General features: G+C 36.3%; 2 protein-coding genes across 3 annotated transcripts in view; one reads left to right on the top strand and one right to left on the bottom strand.

The window, feature by feature from the left end:
- atp10d (ATPase phospholipid transporting 10D) overlaps nucleotides 1–11,425 on the bottom strand; it is a 57,319-nt gene extending 45,894 nt beyond the window's left edge. The window contains exons 1-3 of the mRNA XM_007235787.4: nucleotides 11,201–11,425; nucleotides 5,468–5,826; nucleotides 2,596–2,790 (exon numbers count right to left, since the gene is read on the bottom strand). Coding sequence (XP_007235849.3) covers nucleotides 2,596–2,790; nucleotides 5,468–5,757 — 485 coding nt within the window. The 5' untranslated portion in view covers nucleotides 5,758–5,826; nucleotides 11,201–11,425. The remainder of the gene's footprint in view (nucleotides 1–2,595; nucleotides 2,791–5,467; nucleotides 5,827–11,200) is intronic.
- Nucleotides 11,426–13,310: 1,885 nt separating this feature from the next.
- Nucleotides 13,311–17,354, top strand: commd8 (COMM domain containing 8). Of its 2 annotated transcripts, none has more exons than XM_022666650.2 (5): nucleotides 13,311–13,433; nucleotides 14,701–14,856; nucleotides 15,529–15,681; nucleotides 16,636–16,791; nucleotides 16,923–17,354. In XM_022666650.2, exons 1-5 carry the CDS (start codon nucleotides 13,389–13,391, stop codon nucleotides 16,932–16,934), a joined length of 522 nt encoding a protein of 173 aa, XP_022522371.2. In that variant the 5' UTR covers nucleotides 13,311–13,388; the 3' UTR covers nucleotides 16,935–17,354. The 2 variants fall into 2 exon arrangements, with proteins under 2 accessions (XP_022522371.2, XP_007235848.2); XM_007235786.4 differs by having other exon boundaries at nucleotides 13,314–13,433; nucleotides 16,919–17,354.
- Nucleotides 17,355–22,056: the final 4,702 nt, after the last annotated feature.

Genomic DNA, 22,056 nt, shown 5'->3' with positions numbered 1-22,056 from the left:
ACTGTTGAAGCAATTATTAGAAAATGGAAGAGGTTTAACATGACTGTCAATCTCCCTCGGACTGGGGCTCCGTGCAAGATCTCACCTCGTGGCGTATTAATGATCCTAAGAAAGGTAAGGAATCAGCCGAGAAATGAACAGGAGGAGCTGGTCAATGATCTGAAGAGAGCTGGCCCCACTGTTTTCAAGTTTACTATGGGTAATACACTAAGACCTCATAGCTTAAAGTCATGCATCACACATCCAGGCCCGTCTTAAGTTTGCCCATTGCTGGGTCTTCTAACATGACAATGACCCAAAGCACACAGCCAGGATAACCAAGGAGCTCCGTAAGAAGCATATCAAGGTTCTGAAGTGCTCTAGCCAGTCTCCAGACCTAAACCCTACAGATTTTTTTTTTTGGAGGGAGCCCACCACTCTGTGTTTCTTAGCGACAGCCCAGAACCCTGGCTGTTCTGGAGAAGATGAGTGTGGAATAATAGGCCAAAATCCCTGCTGCAGTGTGTGAAACCTGGTGAAAAACTACAGGAAACATTTATTAACATACTTTTAACATATTTTTTTTTTGATTATGTCTCTCACAGTGGACGTGCACCCAAGATGAAAATTTTCAGACCTCTCCATGATTTCTAAGTGGGAGAACTTGCAAAGTCGCAGGGCGTTCAAATACTTATTTACCTTAGTGTATTATGATCTTGTTTCTACACAGCTTGGCTGATGAAATAGGAAGTCCTATAATTAGAAGTTGAAGTCCCTCTGTTTCTTGCACACTTTATATTCCTCCTGTTCTTGATCCCACATGTGCCCCACGCAGCAGGTATTATTTGGGTCGTGAATTATTTATTTTTAGCACTACAGTAAAACTGACATGGTGGTGGTGTATAGAGTGTTAGTATGTGTGTTGTGCTGGTAGGAGTGGATCAGATACAGCAGTGCTGTTGGAGGTTTTAAACACTGTGTCCACTCACTGTTTATCCTATTAGATCTGAGCTTCTTCTTCCAAACTTGTAGATGTAAAGTCAGAGACATAGGCTCATCTGGTGCTGCAGAGTTTGTGTTAGTCATCATTTAGTCAGTGGTTACAGGATGCTGGCTGCCCGCAGGACCTTGTTGGTGAATTATTCTTACACAATGAGATTTTTAAAAACTCCAGGAGCTCTGCTGTATCTGATGCACTCATACGAGCACAACAAACACTAACACACACACACTGAGAAAATGACCTACCACCCCAATAAAACTCTCTCTGTGGTGATCCTCTGAGGCCAGTCCTCACCACTGAATGTTATGCTTGAACGGTGAATATATAGTATATTACGTATTGTTCTTATTATGTCAGAATCACGATAAGATCTATAAAAGGTATTGCTTAGTTCTTTGTGCTTGTCTCTGAATGTACACTAATTGCTGTATCAAAGCCACAGTGATCCATTTTTATACTATAAACCTCATACAAACTAGACTATAGTTTAGCCGCCCAATCATGGTGCTCCTGCAATCTTGGCCATGCTGGAGCCCCATGCATGCTGTGCGCTTTCCACGCATAAACCCCCACTCATTACACACACAAATAACAACACTAAGGTGCACAAATGCATCCTTTACATCAACAATAAACAAATTAAAGAATAAAATACATTGCTGTTCCCTTAAATGATGTTGCTGGTGCACCCTTACAGTGTGAACACGCAGGTAGATAATTTTCCTCTACGGAGAAGAGCAAAAGCACAGCGCAGTTAAGATATCAACACGGCTGAGAGCGCACCTGACTCTTAAAGGGAATGACAAAATGGCAAAACACATCCATGATTAATTAAGAGAATGAATTTTTTTTTTTGCAGAGTTTCGTAATTGTGAGTTCATGACATTTCATAAATACAGTGCTTTTCGCCCACAGACAACATTATACATCATGACAGTATCCATGATGTGGTGGTGTGGAACTTCTAAAAGCATTGGATAGAGAACCATCATCCATCATCATTCCATAGAACATAGAAGTTCCAATGGCGGCCATATCAATGCTGGGGGGGCTTTACACCTCTCTAACCTACACATGGAATTAGGCATGATGCCAACATGTTCTTGTTTATCTGCTCCAATAAATCCTTCTATTCCTTTAATTCTATTGGCAATACTACGCAATAAGAACTAGACAAGCTGCATATATGCATATGTACATCTTTGTCAGAAATGGGCGCAACTAAATGCATTTATTAGAAGGAACCTTTATAAACATTTAGTTGTGTACTGTATGAACTCTGTGGTCACAGAATCATGGTTTTAGCTGTTGTGCCATTACAGGGCCTGTCAGCTGTAACTGCACACTACTGTAAAACATGATTACAGATATCACTTCATGCTCATTGTTAAGCCAGCTGTCAAAAGCTCATGTTAAAGAGAAAACAATGTGCAACAAATAGAGCTAGAAGAATAAACAGAAATTTGGGTGTGGTCAAATGTGCAACTCTCCAGTCTAAACACTCATTACCCACACCATTAATGACAGGTGTTAGCTGCATCACGTGTGACTACACAACACATACACACTAACATGTTTACGTTACAAAACATCAAACCCTCCCGAACACTGACCCGCTGTAAACGTGTGTGAGGGTGTTGTTGATCCTCTGGTCGTAGCGGTACCGCCTGTAGTCTTCCATGGCATCCTTGAAGGCGATGACGATGAGCACCACAGCCAGGGGGATCATGGTGATCTCCTTCTGAAAGGCCTCCACCACTGGAACCCAATTCAGCAGCACCAGGAACAGGAAGTACAGGTTTGCCGCTCTAAAGAAACACGTGTTAATGAGGGTTTTTTCCAAGCCTGTTCACACATCGGTTAAATTAGTCGTTAGTTCCCTTTTTAGATTGTCTTCCTAAATACATTATAAGCTCAGTATGCATGCTTAAACCTGGCCGCTGACTAAAAATATCAGCCCTTACCTAGGCTGCATTGATTTAAGGTTCTTGGCATAAATTCCACAAAAAAATAAATAAATAAAAATTTTAAAAAGAAGAAAAAAGAAAGAAACAAAAGAAGAAAAAAGAAAGAAAAAAATCTGTATGTCATTGTGATATAATATGAATCAGGATACAGAGATTGTAATTCAATACATTACAATATACTGCAATCCTTTAAGCTAGGGCTGGGCGATATGGATTAAAACTAATGTCTTGATATTTTTAGCTGACAAGTGATATACGATATACAGCTCTGGAAAAAATTAAGAGACCACTTTAGTGGTCTAAATGAGTTTTTTCTCTGATTTTGCTTTTATAAGTATATGTTTGAGTAAAATGAACATTGTTGTTTTATTCTATAAACTACAGACAACATTTCTCCCAAATTCCAAATAAAAATATTGTCATTTAGAGCATTTCTTTGCAGAAAATAAAAAATGTCTGAAATAACAAAAAAGATGCAGAGCTTTCAGACCTCAAATACTGCAAAGAAAACACGTTAATATTCATAAAGTTTTAAGAGTTCAGAAATCAATATTTGGTGGAATATCCCTGGTTTTTAATCACAGTTTTCATGCATATTGGCATGTTCTTACACACTGCTTTTGGATAAATTTATGCCACTCTTGGTGCAAACATTCAAGCAGTTCAGCTTGGTTTGATGGATTGTTATCTTAATTATATTCTAGAGTTTTCAATTTGGTAAAATCAAAGAAACATATAATTTTTAAGTGGTCTCTCTTTTTTTTCAGAGCTGTATATCTCAATAGTTCTTTTATCTCTTAAGATAATAAAAAAAACACTTCTGAGACAAAACTACATGCTCCAAATTTAACATTTATTTACAGGCACTTTTATTAACACTGATCATTCTTAAAAACTCAATACATCACCCTGCCGTAATTAAAGCAGTACTGCATTTTTCCCAAATCAAATATTAGGAAAACTGTCATAGCTTTAAATACAAAAAAAATATTTAAATATAAAAAAATATATATTCTACAAAATCTAAAGTTACAAGGGATCTGAAGACAAATTGAACCTCTATCAAACCACCATCTTATATTTTTCTCATGCTGGACAGGACCAATGCCAGATTACATCGTGCTAAAGCAGCTACAATCCGATACTGGTCAGAAGCTATTGCTTTCATAAAAGATAAGTTATCCTGAAATAAACTGATGAATGGGTATTTGTTACGTAGTATCATGTAGGGGTGCTTTGAGTGCTTGTATATAAATTTTTATGTAGGCGAATGTATGTGGATGTCTGCTATATATATACACATTTTTTTTTACTCTTGATGGAGGCGTGTGCACAAAATGTGTTGGGTTATTAATGGTGTTTTATTTTGTGTCTATATGTTCCTGTTCTTTGGAAAAAAGGAAAAAACTATAAAAAATATATTCACAACCCCCCCCCCCCAGAAAATCGATACAGAATTACAAATCAAAATACTGCGATACTTTGATATATCAATATTTTCTTACAGCCCTAACAATTAGTGACGTTTTATACTGTAGCTAAGAGACATCTCTGTTGTGTGTAAACTATTGACTTTGCAGAAACTCTTAGGCCTACAGTCATGTTCTACACACTTCTATAGTTGTAATACAGGCTGAACCTGTAAATGTGAACACAAAACACCAGTGTGGTCAAAATAACAAAACTTAGAAAAATGCACCCGACCTTAACATAATCAGAACATATATGCCTTATGTGCCCTAAAAATAACTTTTTTTTGGAAGAAAGCATCAAAATTTATTTATTAAGACAAGCAAACAAACCTGTTAAATATTCTGGGAAGTTCTAACCCAACATGGCAATCTACAATATTTGCACGTTTTAAGACTTTAAACCGTGACATTATGCTGCCAATTATGAGCTTTTAACATTTTAACATCTATCATGTACTAATTCTTTTAATTAATCATGGGTGTGTTTTGGGTGCAACGTAAAAATAAAACAATCAGCGCGTCACTTGCTATTCCCTTTAGGAGCCAGGTGCGCTCTGACTTTGGTGCATTGCTATCTTAAAGGTGCAGCGCTTCTGTCCTTCAGAGGAAACTGGCCTGCGAATTCATGCTGTGAAGGAGCACAAGCAGGTAGTTTACACAAACAGCAATGATATTTTATTCTGTATTGTGGCATATTAATTTAAAAGTTTGTTTGCGAACTGCGGCGCCATCCTTGTGAGTGTGTAACAAGCAGCAGTGTACACGTGCTGAGTGCACCTGTGTAGCTAAGATACAAATGAACATCTGACGTTTGACTATGGTCGGGGTTTTAATCAGTCAGTGGCGCACCTGTGTTTTCTGCTGCCAAGATAGCAACACGCCAGAAATTTACACACCAATTTTGCATAGATATATTTGAAAGCTCCGTTGCTACTTTAACGGCACATGGGCAAGGTGTGAAAATAAACAAGCCCTGAACAGGGTATAAGATAGGGCCCAGGGATAGATATGGCTTTAAACATGAATAAATAAATGTGAGACATTACCTGTGAAACTGCTGGAACAGATTCATGGGGATGAAGCTGAGTAAGGTGTATTTGGTGGTGCGGATCCCATTTCCCTGATAGCCCTTGGAGATGTTGTGATATTCGGCCTGGTATGGACCATATCGTGCTATTACTGTTCTCCGTTTCCCAGAAAGCTTGTGTCCTGGGTGGTCCTGGGGATCTAAGTCACTTTTTGACGGCAGTGAGTTGGCAGGAGTGGTCCAGTCCTGCCTTGTTTCTGTGGAACTGACCTGCTGCCATCGGTTCCGAAACAAATGGAAGCGCTCCATTTGAAGGTTAAGTGGTCCCACAAGGAAGTGGCCAGGATTAGGACCCCATTGCCTCCCCCTGGATTTAACCTGTAGAAACAAAACATAAGATATAAATAAAACACTGACAGACAGAAAGAGCATTTCATTTTTATACTAGCTAAATGCTGGCCATGTTGAACCTAAAAACAAATAAATAAATAATCTCTTTAGCAACAACAAAAGAATATTACTTCCTAAAACTATGATCAACAAACTCATATTGGTCCAAAACACAGCAGTAAGAATAGTAACACATACTAGAAATCAGCCCAATTTTATTAATCACTCCACTGACAGTCTGTTTCTTTTACAATAGATTTTAAGAGATATTTCTGAACCATGCCTCATGGTCATCTTCTGATCATCTGCCTCGACCAGGTAAAAGTGGAGCTCAAAGTTTTGTATAAAAAAACTACCATTATACATCTGTCAGGCTCACTTTTTATTGTTTTCTAAAAGCAGTTAAAAACATTCATTTACACTAGCTTTTAATTAGCTCCTTTTATTAGCCGTTCTTGTTTTTTTTTCCTGGTTCTCATAATACAAAAACAAAGATTTTATTTGCGTGTATTACTTTCAATATTCTTATCTTCATATCAAGAGGTTTTTATACGAATCAGTATTTTTCATTTTATTTTATTTTCTTTTACTAATTTTAACTTTTAATGCACATTAGCATTTTTTTACTGTTGTGTTTTTATTGCTTTGTTACTGAGTTACTGTTTTTTCTGGACCTTTTCTGGAATTTTTATTTGTACGCTTTTTGAATTGATAATGCCTTGCTCTTATGTGTGTTTTGTTCTTTGATCTGCCTTTTTTATATATGAAAAGGTGCTATAAAGATAAAGTTGATTATTATTTTATAGCACTGGTAAAATTCCATTGCACTTCACATTGAGCAGCAATTATACCATTTTATTACACTGCATGATTTCCAATTGTTTGTTTACATTGCCGCTGGAGGTCACTGACCTAAGTCTAATTTGCCAAATGACACCTTGGAAAAACTGATGGTAATTATTATTAATTAATACACATTGTCATTGTTATGCAATTAATTACCAATTTATTCATTATTGGTCTCAAAGTTTACAAGTTAGAAATGTCAAGTCTAGAGTTTAGTGTGGTAAACTGATCTGTAGTGGTCCTGTTGACAATGCACACAAGCTGTCAGCCTGTAGCAGAAGTTTAAGCATTTCTGTGCTCTACAACCAAAACAACTAAGAGATAGCAAACAGCAGTTTAGTAAGAGGACCATCATTAATCTGAATGATCAGCATTTACAGGAATAGTGCTATTATAGTGAACAGTAAAAAGTACACGTTAGCTAAACTGATCCAGTTCTTCTACACTGTGCCAATAAAGGAACTGTTCATTTAAAATGTCAGTTTCACTTTCAGAAACTGAAATGAACTGCTGCCCTGCGTTCATGTAGTAAATCTGGTGGCTGTGTGTCTGGTGTTTCAAATGCTGACAATAATTTAAAATTGAAGGGAAAAAAAAGACCCTACAGCAACAGAAGGAGAAACACAAAGATGCTGTGAGTGTATTATTCTGGTGTAAACACTCAGATAAACCATGTTTTGGTGTTGAGAGTCAAACAAAGCTTTTTCTTTTAAAGGTCAGGTTAGATCTATGTCAAATGTATATATTTTTACAATATAAAAAAAAATACATATAAAAAAAATTATATTTATATATTTATTTTTACTTATACATATAAGAAAACAAATCAATGTTGGTGCACAGCTAATTAAATAAAAGCTGAAAAACTTATTTTTTTAATTGATACATATGCTGTACTTCATTTTAAGAGCTGGGATGCTGTAGGTGTGACAAACTGGATAGTGTTAGACTTAGGAAGCCCCAATTCCAGTGTCATGTGTCACATGACTGAAAAACAAGGCTTAAATAATTGAACACACTTTTCTGTAAACAACTGGTTAACCAATAATTATATATTAAATATTTACACTGTTATGTTTTGTCCTGTATTAATTAATTCCTTTATTTGTTTTTTTTTTTTGCTTTTATGCTACTTTTTCCATTTTCTTTCCAGTTACTTACTTTCATTTTCTGGCATGTTTTGTCCTTGTTTGTACCATTATAGGGTAAAAAGAAGAAATCTTTATACTCCTGTGTGGCCCTACTTAGTCTAATACAACAAAAGAGGTTTTCAAGTATACCTAATGCAGTGGCAATAAAAAGGTATAAATAGGCCATACACAACAGTTTTATGCACTTTTATGTCTCGGCTGAACTGAGAATATGCCTCCACAGAGCTCACACACTCTATGGTCCCGCCAATACAGTCATTGGTCCCACCCTGGCTAGGTGTAACCCAGCCCTTTTACAATAACCACACCTTTTTGAATAGAGCTGAATAACATTTTAAAAAACAATTTCTGTGGGGATATAAAAAAATTTACAGTATAAGCAGAGGTTACACTAGCTGTTGCATTTAAATAATGGAGGTAGAATTACAGTATATTGAAATAAAACGTGGTTGAAAGTTGTCTGTTTTGCCATTGAAACCTATGGGGATGGGTGGGGTTACACAGCTTTCTGCAAGCGAACAGCAGGGGGCGCCCGACCTGTGGTGGCTTCACTTTTGAGAGACGATGCTCTGTCCAGCTATATACAGTCTATGGTTTGAATTAAAGGACTGTTTGTGGACTAGCTAGGCTAACTGACTACAAGGGAGAAAAAAGCTACTTTTGTTTGAACAGTCTAACTAGTGACATTTTGGGACAATTGACAATTTAACTTTTAGTTAATTAAACAGAAAATGATCATCATTATTATCTTCTCTTTACACTCATTCCCTGTCAGTCTCATCCTTACTCGGCTAAGCTCACTGTAGAGACAATAATTGTATACCTAGGTAAATTAATATGAACATCCTGTTTGGTTTTAGTTCATCTTCTCTGGTAATCTCTGGCTGTGAAAATTCACAGCACTGAGTGAGGAAGCTATTTTTTTCAGCCTTGTTCTCCCTAATGGGACTTTATATGGTTATATATTAAAGGAAGAGCACAGCGGAAAACAAGAAATCATACGTTAATCATAAGACAAATAGCAATGGAATAGAGAAGCACTTAAACAATTTAACACCACTATAAACCTAGCAAGCTAACCTAACTGAAGCTAGCATCCTGGCATGTTTTCAAATGGCATTTTTTAGTCTGATAATGCACTCCCTTGCCCTGCCCAGTCACAAGATTAAATTTTTATCACCAACTGAGCATTTATGGGATCAGCTGAGATGTCAGCTTCAGCAACAAATAAGTGTGCTGGACCGACAGACCCAGCCGCAACAACTGTGAGCAAATGTGCCACAGGATGCCATACGAAACCTAGTATGCTTTTAGGCCCAACCATATCAGATATATCTTGTATCCAGGCTAGAAGTGACCCAACAGAGATACAATAGTCTCTGTTCAACTGTGAAGTTTTCCCTCAGTTTTCTAATATTGTAATCACTTACATATACACTAGTTTCATTCAATTACCACAACTTATTGGTGCTTTACTTTATTAACATTAACATGTAGCTAGCCTTAGCTCAAACACAAGACATGTTGTGCTTTGTAATCAATGCTTTGTAAACTATTACACAAACTAAAGTATTGAACTATATTGGTTCCCTGCTTCCTTTTTTTTCTTTGAACACAAAACACAATAGACGAATTAGTGTTAGCTAACTAACCAGTCTGTATGGATTAAACGACTGTTTAATTTACTAGTGAGGGGAAAAAGCTACTTTTGATAAATCAGTTTAACTAGTGATATTACCAGAAAATTATTGGTGTGTGTGGGTGAGCATTATCCTGAAAACTGAACAATGTCATTTTGAAATCCCAGCCATGAAAAGCAGCACATGTGGCTGAAGGATGTCCTTACATATACAGTAGTTTTATACAATTCGAACAACAACTTCTTGGTGTTTTATTTGAATTTCATTTCAAGCATTTTTATAATGTATCACAGAGATTTAAAGGCTGAATAACTAGGCCAGCTACAATGCAACTGTAGTAGGTCAACTGTTTATGTCCTGGGCTGCAGGTTCAGGTGTAAGGTATCAGTCTAATCATAAACATGTAGCTAGTCTTTGCTCAAAGACAAGACATATATACTTTACAAAGCTTTGTAAACTGTTACACAATATTATTTTACTATATTGGTTCCCTGCTTTTTTCTCTTTGAACACAAAACACAATAAACAAATTAGCATTAGCTAACTAACCAGTTTGTTTGGATTAAAGGATTGTTATTGGACTAGCTAATTTAAACTGACTCCTGAGAAAGAAATGGCTGTTTAAACAGTCTAACTAGTGATATTTTGGGACAGATGACAATTTAACTTTGTTATATTTAAAAACAGATAAATTATTATAATCTTCTCTTTAGACTATTTCCCTTTTAGTTTCATCCACACTCGCCCAAGCTCACTGTGTATCTATCCATCTACCTATAATGTGGCATATCTACGTCCAACTCAGTGAGACATCAAGTGAGTCAAAAATAAAAATGTGTATATGTGCAAGAATATGTAAAGAAATATATATGGTTATACTCGAACTATATTTGTACATTCTGGTTGTAAACTAAAACAGTGTCTTAACAGTGTAAACTAAAGCAGTGGTTCTTATCTCAATTTAAACCTTCTACCCTGCATGTTTTGGGTGCTTACTTGCTCTAAAACACCCTTTTTGCCATGTCCACATGGACTCGTAAGCTTTACAAAAATGGTATTTTTAATCCCGAAAAATATAACTAATTTCATTAGGGGTTAATATGAGCATCCTGTTTGGTTTTAGTTTATCTTCTCTGGTATTCTCTGGCTGTGAAAATTCACAGCACTGGGTGAGAAAGCTGCTAGGTTTTTATTTTTAGCCTTGTTCTCCCTAATGTAACTTTATACGGTTCTATATTAAAGGAGGAACACAGCAGAAAAAAAGAAATCACGCGCTAATCATAAGACAAATAGCCCTAGAATAGAGAAGCACTTGAACAATAGCTAACAAGCACTATAAACCTAACGCAGGCTAGCGTTAACTAACCTTACGTTAACTAAAGTTAGCATCCTGACATGGTTGTTAACTTACCGGATACATTAGCTAGATATTTTATAAGTACAAGTACCTAAATATACGTGTATCTTTACAGTATATTGTTTTATTAACTGAGGTTGGTTAGGTGTAAGTGTGTAATATTGATTTGAGCTGGTCCTCGCCTCGCCCCGCTACCTTAACTAGTTTATAACTGACTGTCTCTAGGAAACACTAACGCTCAGTAATAACTGGCGTTAGCCCCGAGGCTACAGTAATGCTAGCTTCAACTGATATAGCTAATCTAACGCTAGCTATAGTCACCAACACCGTGAATCAGCCAGCAGCGCCTTAAACACAATACAACTTACCGGCTAAGCTCATCAGATCTGCCCCATGATCATCCTGATATCCTGAGACACGCTGTACTGTCCTCTCTGTAATCCCCACCGTCATTTGTTCGCTTTTTTCTCAGTGTTACTATAAATTCAGCTCAGTTGAGACTTGCGCGGAACTTCTTAAATTGAGCTTTTGCGCAGCAGCAGCAGCATCCCCCCACCACGAGGGATACTTTCAGTTAGAGGGATGTTCTCTGACACTGACTCTACACACTTCTCATTTTGGTAGTTATAATCTACATGCTACACAGACCAGGAAAAAAACAACATGCGCACATTTGCAATCCCTCATACATTAAGGGGGAAACACCGTAACTAAAGGCCTATTATCTAGATCTGGGTAAAACCAGCTGACTTGCCATTTACTTACTTAAAGTTTTATTTATGTTAATATTATCTAAAAAAATACATTTATTTTATAATCTATTTGTCCTACACATATTTTATATTACAGTCCCACATTTAACATGTTTCCTCATTTATTTTTAAAAAGTCATACTTTATACAGTACAATACAAGTTATACAATTGATACAATACATTTTTATTTACTCTGTAATCTGTTTGTCCTGTTTTTAAATGTAACAATGGAATTAGTATCTTACCTTTTACCTCCTCTATACTGCCCAATACTGTCACTGACCATTAGCATATTTAAGTATCACCTTGCCCATTGTAAATGTGCATTAATGCATCTGTTTTTCACAACAACGTTAAGGATAAAAAACTTCTGATACAAATAAATGACAACTGATATAGAAAAGCAGTGGGTATGTCTTGAAGCAGCTTTTAGAACTGCTTTAATACTGTAACAGATTACTATTTGCTATTACAAAAAATGCTTGCTTTGTATGTAATCCAACTAACCCTCCAAGTTCTTTATTATATGAACAAAAGCTGACGTATTTTGTAGTTGCTCTGCATCATTACATTTACAGGTTTATTTTTATTTATTTTTAATTATATGCATATGATTAAAAGTAAAATTACAATTAAATAAATACAATGTGTATATGCATAATATATCATTTTATAATTTGCACATGATCTCCACTGAGGGAATTTAAATTAAGTTTAAATTTATTTTTAAAAAAGAGAGAATATTATATTTTGTTAAACGTGATAAAAAATGGGGAGGCCATTGATCTAACATTTGCGTAATACATTACCATGTTCAATTGTGAAAGCAGGGAGAGGCCTATCAGTCATAAAAAAAACCTTTGGCATTTTTAACGCCCTGATTGATTGAGTTAGTTATTGACTTTTTGTCATATCTCAAACGGATTCGTGTGTGGAGATATGGTCAAAGAATATTTGGTTAAAATTCAACTTGCTTAGTGCTGTGTGTGACAGCAGTGGTGCTTCATTCCTGACCTCTACATTTTAAAGTATATGTATTTCAGCTTAACATTAAATCAACCATAAAATTGTTACTTATTTCATGACCTGTTTTAGGTGGGTTCAGCTTCAGTCTGCGGGCCTGGGTCCAGCCCAGTTTGGTAAACGCCCTGCTCAAACACACCCACTAACTAACATCTGAAAGATATGTTGAAGCAGTGCTGTTTGAGCAAGGAAATCATCATACTGGGCTGGACCCAAATCATCAAACTGAACACTGGCTTTGCCTTCTTTGACAGGAGTTGAAGAACTCTAAGGACTGTTAACCCCAGGCTAAACAGCAAAGGCAATACTTTGGCCACACAAGTGAGCAGTCAGAACCCTGGACATGAAGTGAATACATGGTTTGACTGATTTTACAACTTCAAAAGAACACATTTCAGGTACTTATGGAAAAATGTTTTGGGTTTAGTGCCTCTTTAAAAATGTAATTTGTGAAATTTGACAGTTTCAGTACAATTAAATACTTTAGAATGACATCCCTTGCATTTTGTGTTTCAGGTAAACACAAATAGAATACAAATAACATACTAAATAAATAAAGGTTAGTATAAAAACATTGTTAAAAATGAAAGCCTATAAAGTAAACTAATAAAGTATGACTGTGCAGTTGTACAGCTCTTGAACGCTACACGACTGCAAACAGTGAGTGCGCGCGCTTGAACGCACCACACCGACAGAACAGCAGTCACGTGATCAGTGGGTCAGCTGACAGACAGGGAAGCTGCAGGGAAGCGGACCTCACTCACTCACAACACATCACGATGATAAAACTGCTGGAGAAAATCACTCCGACTGAGAGTCTTAAAGTGAGTATCACTCCGCCGCTGCTCGACACAGTGCAGAAACACAGTAAAAACACTGTGTTGAGTTTAGTATTCGGCTCAGACTCGATAGTATCGGGTAAATCTGGCGAGGAAACAGCGATACAGCAACTCGACTGAAACTGGTGAACCTTCATTAAATTTCCTTACACTTGTAGCCTCGCTGCTCTGGTGTATCAGAGAGAATGGAACTGGTAGTGCGGATTCAAGTGTACCTGCTATTTAACAAGGATCAAGGATATAAAAGCAGGAGTGTGTGAGCAGGGAATTCTTGGTCTGCACAGCATTTTTCAATAGAGATTTTACATTGACAGAAAAATATAGTCCATGACTATGCCTAAAAGAGGCCCAATGCCCTTAAAGATAATACTATAAAGAAGTGTAGGTAAACTGTAGTAAAAAAACCAACAACATAATAGTTCTGCCTCCAACAGTGTTTATCTTTTACTGTCTTATAGGACAGTCCCATATCGTATCATATTCATTGATATTTTCATGTTATATTGTTATAATATATATAATATATATTGTTACTGTTTGTAGTACACGGAAATACACACTGTTATCATGTCCCCTGAAATAGCTACGAGAGACATGTTTTTATATTCTTTTTACTTCAATTCAGTATATATACAATAGATTATTACTATCATTACATGTTGGATCATTAACTTCTTTACAATCAGGTGAACATCTCAGTTAGGTCTGTACCATATCATACTGTATTCAGTAATATTGCCAAATAAAATATAATATTAATTTTGTTGCAGAACAAACAAAATTATTGCAAACATTCCCTAGAATATTGTGATATTATTTTAGGGCCATATTGCCCAGCTCTACTGTCTTAATACTGTCTTTTACAGAAATCTGCAGTATCTATGCAGCACTATTATATACAAACATATTACCCAACAATAGTACATATATAAAGCAGGAGAACAAGGCAAGAATTCTGTAGAAATTCCTGTAGTGTGCAGTTTGTACTGTTATTATGAATGCACCAAATGTTAGACATTCAAAGTTATTTGTTCTGTGTTTGACCAAATAAATGAAAATACAAATAAATCATAGCATTGTTTTTGATGACATGATCAAATTGCAAGCATGGCTGTTGCAGACTTTTTCCTTTAAAAATTGTTGCAAAATTAAAACCTGCAAAACAAATTATTATTATTATTTTTTTTTTTTTTCAGTTTTCCTTGTGGTTCTGATTTGTTAAACTAATGCCATTCCTGCCTTTCTTGCCCAGTTCCTACACAGGGTTGTAGATGGTTTATGTGGAAGAAGTTACCCAAGGAGGATCGAGTATGGTGAAGCATGGAGTCTGACAGAGTTTGGGGAGTTGACAAACTCTCTCTCCAAATTCTTCACAGTTGCTGTTGGGAGAAAGTGTTCGGATCAGGAGGTTTGTTTCTCAGTGTTTCTTTTGGATCATGTCATAGAACAGTGCTTAGGTTTTTGTAGGGTAATGCTTAGCATTTGTCTTAGATGCTGCACTGTTTATCTAGTGATGATGTGAGGTCAGGAGTAAGGTAGATGAGGTTCTGCTAACACATTAAAGAGATTTAAGTAATGGTAGAAATGTATTTGAAAATGTGTGGAGAAGAAAAAAACCCAAGCACTGTAGGAGGTCCAGGGACCGTAGTAAAGAACATGTGGAAAACAGTTCCTTTAGACTGAGACGGGCAAACAAAGGCCAGAGTCTAGCACTAGTTTGTTGATTTCCCTGCTTTATTTTATCTACCAAACTTGGAAAAAAGTAGGTGTGTTTAAGCAGGCAAATCACAAAATCCTGCGATATTTGACCTTTTCATGACCTGAGTTGCCCTACATTTTCCATAGACCTTTTTTAAAAGAAAACGTTATAACAATATGAGAAAACAAACCTACAAAATACTGATGCACTTTGTTTTTATTTCTTTTTTGTGTATATCAGCTGCAAGTGAAGGATGAATGCAGACTTAAAACAGTATGAATCACTGAGAAACGTAAATTAAATCCAGTGCTCCACTGTTTCATTGTAATGTCCAGCTGATGCTAATCTAATGAGTGTGGTTATGTTTTCTCACATGTGTAGGTACAAGAACTGCTTGGTGATTTGGACTCGGCGCATGCAGCTGTTGTTCTGCAGTGTGTGCACGCCAGGCAGGAGGAGATCAGACTTTCTTTAGTGGACAGAACCAATGGAATTTCCAGCACACAACTGCAAGACTTCAACTGGCAGATAAAAGTACAAAACACATTTATTCTAAACAACATTGCTTTTGCATGCAGTGAACATTGCCCTTTACTTGTGGCCACAAGTGCCATAAAGCATCATTGGCCCTGCTCTGGCTGATGATGGCTGCCCATCATCCCCCGTCATTTTCAACGCATTAACCTGTATAGTGACATAGCACACTGGTGGTTTTGTATGATGGGTAATCCTAAGATTAAAATAAGAAATGCCTCTATGATCAGGAGGTTGCCAGTCCAAATCCCGGTCATGCTGCTTGTCATCAGCAGCTAGAGTCTGAGAGAGCACAGCTGGACATGCTCTCTCTGGGAGGGTAGATGGCATTTTCTCCCATCACTCATCACCACCAAAGGCATTGTTGGTCAGCACAGCGTCGTTAGCTGAGCAATCGGAGCCGAGTCCTCTAAATGCTCTGGGTACTCAGTAAGGCTACATCAACGGCAGTTCAAAACAAGGCGTTGGCTGACTTCACATGTATTGGAGGATCCATGAGCTAGTCTTCGCCCTCCTGGTGTTGGGGGATTTCTAGTGATCGTGGGAGAGCTGCTGAGTCGGTGGGGTAATCAAAAAGGAAGGCAATTTTTTTTTTTAATAAAACACTGAAAACTGTGTTTAAAGCAGCAGTACCTAAAATATTTCTTTTAAATTTAAAGCAATGGTATTCCTGAGTAGTGGTTTGTTGGATGTATTTGTTCCCAACATTCTGACAGTATTTTATAAGCAAAATGAACACAATATAGACATACAAATAATATACTCAAACACACATCACAGTTTCACAGAGCAGTTTATCTACAGTAACCTGCATTAAAAGCACTTTTTTACAGGGTCTGTACAATTACACATTCTCACCAGAGAGGTCTCTTAATCCCCTACAGACTTTATTAACTCTTTTTCTTTTGGAAACTTTCTGCTAAATGTGTTTGTTCACTTTCTTTCTCTCTCCAGCTCGCATTATCCAGTGATAAGCTGTCCTCTTTAAACACTCCTCTATTGAATCTCAGCCTGGATATGAAAGAAAACGGACTCCAGAGAGCTGTGAATATAGAAATGAACAAAGAGGAGCTACAGACGCTCATCAGCACATTGGAGGCTGCTAATAAGGTTTCATTTTGTACTTTCTCTTTCTCACACAATCATAGAGTACCAATCACTCAGCATTTTGATTCAAGGGTGTTTATACATGTACTTGTTTCACTGTTAGTAACTGATTCATCATGTGCTTTCCTAGGTAGTCCTACAGTTAAAATGAACCGAGCCTTTGAACAGCTGCAGTTCACACCCTAGAGGAGATATGGATCTGTAATGGCATGCCCCAGGAGAGAGGAAGTGTGGGGCATTCTGGGACGTTACAGAACAGGATAAAGAAACTAATAGCCACAGCATGGACTAGAGATCTATCTTCGTTTGAACTTGCTGACTTTTTTGTGAAGTAGAGACAGGAGTGGATATTTGTGAATGTGTTGAAACAAGTCCAAGGGTTGATCCAACTGGCTGTTGGCAGAACAGTAAATTGCTGTGGCTCAATGTATCTCTGTAACTTTTTTAAACTACTTGTACTTTGTTTTTTCCCAAAACAAACATCTTATGTAACTAATTCATGTTACTGCTGTTAAAAAAATGAAATTTAAATACTACTCATTCTTTATGAATAACCATATCAACCATATCAGTTTTGAGATATTTTCTTTTTAATTTAAACTTTTTTACACTAAAACAAAATCTGCTTTAGTTTAGACTTATATTTCTTAAAAGCAAAATACAGTAGTCTATAATAGCAGGTATTTCAACTCTGTTAGGAAGGAAATTAAAACATAAGTCATTTCAGTGTTGACACATAAATGCATGTGATTTATTTGAAAACTTATTTTATGCAAATAATCATTATTATTCCAAGTTTCCAACTCCTGAATCACACTTTTTACAGACACTGGTGACTTTTTACTTTACCTTTTTTAAAACAAGAATCGCTGTTTTAAAAGAGTAATCGCTTTTTTCAAGAGACAAGATTCACTTTTTCCAGACGAGAGATGAGTCGGTTTTGTGAGTCAATTCATGATCTCAAACCAAAATCATTCTGTTTTACTCAGCAATTTCTTTGTCTGTCTTCTTTAAAGTAATTCCGGAGTCTATTTCTGTGTTTTCCCTGTCTGTTAAACAGCACATTCTCATTTAGAAAAACACCCACAACCAGTTCTTATTTTGAAAAGTGATACTTGAGTTGATTCATGCATTCTAAAAGGTGAATCCTGAATCGATTCTTGTTTTTAAAAAATGATTCCTGTGTAGATTTAGGGCCATATTTCAGCAATCTATAGGCAAGCCTTCAAGCAGCTAGATGTAGGGCGTCTCTTTGCTATCGAAACGATGGGAAAAGTATACCTTGCAAGGCTCAAAATGTAATTTACTAAATTTCTCTTTATTAAATATGGGTGTGTGCTTCCTGAATTTTAGGAATATTTAAATATATATACATTTTTTGCTTTTTTAAATTCGATTCAACAGTCCTTGTTGTCCTTGTCCTTTCTTTTTAACTTTTATTTAATTGATTCCATGTTTTAAAAAGTGATTCCTGAATCAATTCTTTTCTTTAGTGATTCCAGGGAAGATTTATTTCTTTTAAAGGATTCTTTTGAAAGTGATTCCAGAGTCAATTTTTATCTTTTAAAAGATTTATTTGTTGGTTACATTTCTTGATTATGGATCTAACATTGATGACAGCTGCACCACTCAGGGATTTTCTCGAGAGTAATGGCGGCAACCAGTATAGTTGCCTGCATCTTTTCAGAGAGGGAAGACCAGGAAGATGTACAGGGACACAGATATCCTCTGCTTATCTGAGCATGACAGAGGAGTACAGTAGAGCTCCCTAGATGCATTATTTATGCTAGAAGGATCCCGTACTAACATGCTTATTTTATTTCACACTGCTGGTATTGCACTCAGGACCTCCTGCTGCATTATGTATCAACCCTGGCATCTCTTGCTTCTTCCTCATAGTTCTTCTGTCTTTGAAGGCCATTTTCTCTTCTTAAAGGAGGAACACATTCTAAATGCCACAAATAGTTTGTTTAGTTGGTTTTCCCTCAAAATTGCTTTGCAAAATAAATTATTATCTGACATTATTTCCCTAAATATAGTAATTGAGGTGTCAGTAGTTTCCTTAAAACATTGTTTACTTGTGTTCTTTGCAAAGATGTTCATACTTCTGTCATCAATTAGACAGCTCATTCTCTTCATCATGGTTTATGTGCTGCTAAGCCAGCACAACGTTTATTGATTTATTTATAAAAGGAGATCTCCGGTGTAAAATTTTGGTGTAGTAAAACATGATGAAAAGTACTTACCTTTGATGAATAGCCCACCTCCATTCTTCCACAGCATTCCGAGCTTCAGAAATTTTAAGTTTGTGACACGGGACCTAATTTGCCGTTATCCAGGCTCAAAGTAGCTCCACACCTCGTTGTTAGAAAACAAGGCATTAATAACTTAAAAAGTGCACAAGAACCTTATTAAAAACCACTGTTTAAATCCTGTAACGCTAGCTTCAGCACCGTGCGCCACCATATTTGTATTGATAATGTCGTAGACATATACACATAGATTACACATAGCGTAGCAGCCGGTGGGAGAACGGAGGTGTGCTATTCATCAAAGGTACTTTTTATCATGTTTACTACACCAAAAGTCCATTTTACACTGGAGTTCTTTCAGCAGAACACGGATTTGGTTCAGCAAAACACATTGTCATTTCCATTTATGCTGTGGCGTGACATGGTGCATTTTTATGCTGGTAGTAACCATCACATGATGGGTAAAATTAAGTCATGAAGGGAAGCACATGGCCAGCAATACTCAAGTGTAATAATCAAAAAGGCTGTGTCGATCAAGTAATGATTAATTGGCATTAACAGGCAATTGTGCTAGGAAAACTGTTTAAAACTGTTGAAACTGTTTAAAACTTAATAATATGATAAGCTTGACATTGATGTGGTTTCATATAACATGCCATACATTCATATTAGGTCTGTTATAACTATTTTTGTTTGGACAATATTTGGTCAAAGTAACAAATGCAATAAATTATGTTATTTTTATTATAGGACCATTTTATGTGACTGTCATTATGACAAGATAGCATACTGATTTAAACACAACTTAAGAAGAAATTCATTAATTTCTAGGAATATTGGATAAAAAAAAAAAAACGCTTAAAAATCCTAAATTAATATATCCTAAATAAAAATAAACTACTGTTTTTAATAAGAGTTGACATAACATCTAGTTCACTTTAATGGGCTTCCCTTGCTGAGAAAAATACACAATGTGTCAGCAAAAGGTCATGTTCGCATAATGTAGGATAGGCCTAATTCATATTTTCTTAATGACCCTGTGTTTTAACCTTTTACGTACTTCCAGTGGAAAAACCCACTAATGATTTTTGGTCTCTGAAGAACGTACACATCAAAATGTGTACCGTACTGGAAGCTTAACATGTGGCCAACTTTTACTAAATTGTTGACGTTCCTGAAATAATTATCTAAAACCCCTTGTTATTTAAAGCCACACATTAGAAGTTATCATATAAAATATAAAATAACAAATGGTTGTCACAGCTCAATTTAGAGCAATAGATAAACCTTTAGATGAGCAGATCCCATCTGATTGGAATTTCTTTATCATCTCCCTCGCTGGTCTGGCTGAGCCTTTCATTTCTATTAAGTGTCAGTTCAGTCCATTAGCCCAGCCCTCAGGAGAACCCTGCCCATCCGAGTGTGTGATGGGGAAGAATCAATTCTTAAAAAAACTGCATTTTTCTTAAGGCTGGGTGATCTGCCCCTCGGGCCTCTGCTTCAGCCCACACTGTGTGTTATAGATATTCTGTTCAGTTACAGGAGATTCATCTTAGATCGAATCTTCTCACATGTCGCTCTTTCAGGCTTGTTGGGCAAAGAGAGGCAGACTTATTAAAGTGCACATGGACAAAAACATATAACATCCTACAGCTGAAGGTCTGCATGTGTAGAAGTGTTAATTAATGACTGTGGGTCTCAAGAGGCTCTGTGCAACTTTTATCTGTTCAATTTTCTATTTTCAGATTTCGCCCCAACAGTTCAGAAAATTGAACTGATAAATGTTACACGAACGTATTAAGTGTTAACAACATCAAACCAAACACTGCACTTTGTGAAGACATAGCAGCATTTGTCCTGTTTTAATTGCTAATCTAGGGTATATATTATACATATTTTATTTGTTTTGCTTCTTTTTCAGGATTTCTGTTCATCTGTTTTGAGAAAAAAACACTAAAGACAACATTTGACACTAATTGACTTAACAAGCTTGAGAGTAATTGTCCAAATCTGTGTTCTCTTTTGTTCACTTATCTCCCTTAAACATTTTTCATCAAATTTGTCCACGCTATATATGGTGTGTAAACAGCAACAGAACCCAACATATGAACAGACATTAGTGTGAGGCCTTGTACAAATCACAAGCGACTCTTTTTTGGTGAAATATTTTATTAGAATTCTTTAAGATTCCTCATGTTGTAAGACAAAGGATTCTTAAGAACAACTGTGCTAACTGCCATAGGCTTATACACACACACCCACACACACACACATTCCCTTGTCTCACTCATTCACACCTACATCAGTATGGGAGCACAAAGATAAAGAGCATGAATTGCAATTTACAGTTATATTACAAACAGCTTCAGTTGAATGTTGTTTTAAAGAGACCCTCAGCATTACTTATTTTCTTTTTTGGCATCTGCTGTAGAAAGCCCCAGATTAGCCATCATCAAAGTATGTTATCTTTTACCATCTATTTTTTTCCTTTTACTTGACTTGTGTGCTGTGTTTATTTATAAGCATTGAATCAGTGAGTGCAAGTGTTCAGTCATGCATATTCTGCTGTAACTGTGAGTAATGTGTATATGAGTGTGTATGTGTATTCGGGTCGTGTCTCCGCTTTTAAGATAATCACTCGGAAGCTGCTATTGGTAGATTGTCACTGAGATGCTGGAATGTTGCTCTAGTTGCTAATCATTATCACTCCTATGCAATCTATAATGTAATGCTAATACAGAGCATTAGTAAAAAGCCCTAGATAAGAAACTTTCCATTATACAGTGGTGTAAAAACTGTCTGTCTCTTCATGATTTCTAATTTTTGTTGCATATTTGTCACTGTTGAATTTTTCAGACCATCAAACAAATTTAAATATCAAAGACAAGTAAACACAAAATGCATTTTTTAAATGAAGGTTTTTACTATTAAGGGAGAAAAAAATCCAAATCTACATGGCCCTGTGTAAAAAGTTGTTTGGCTCCCCCAATTAAACATAGATTTCCAGGAGTGGCCG

Source organism: Astyanax mexicanus, chromosome 7 (assembly GCF_023375975.1).
Source record: "Astyanax mexicanus isolate ESR-SI-001 chromosome 7, AstMex3_surface, whole genome shotgun sequence".
NCBI lineage: Eukaryota > Metazoa > Chordata > Actinopteri > Characiformes > Acestrorhamphidae > Astyanax > Astyanax mexicanus.
The sequence above is the reverse complement of the archived record's forward strand: the minus strand, read 5'-3'. Positions and strand labels throughout refer to the sequence as shown.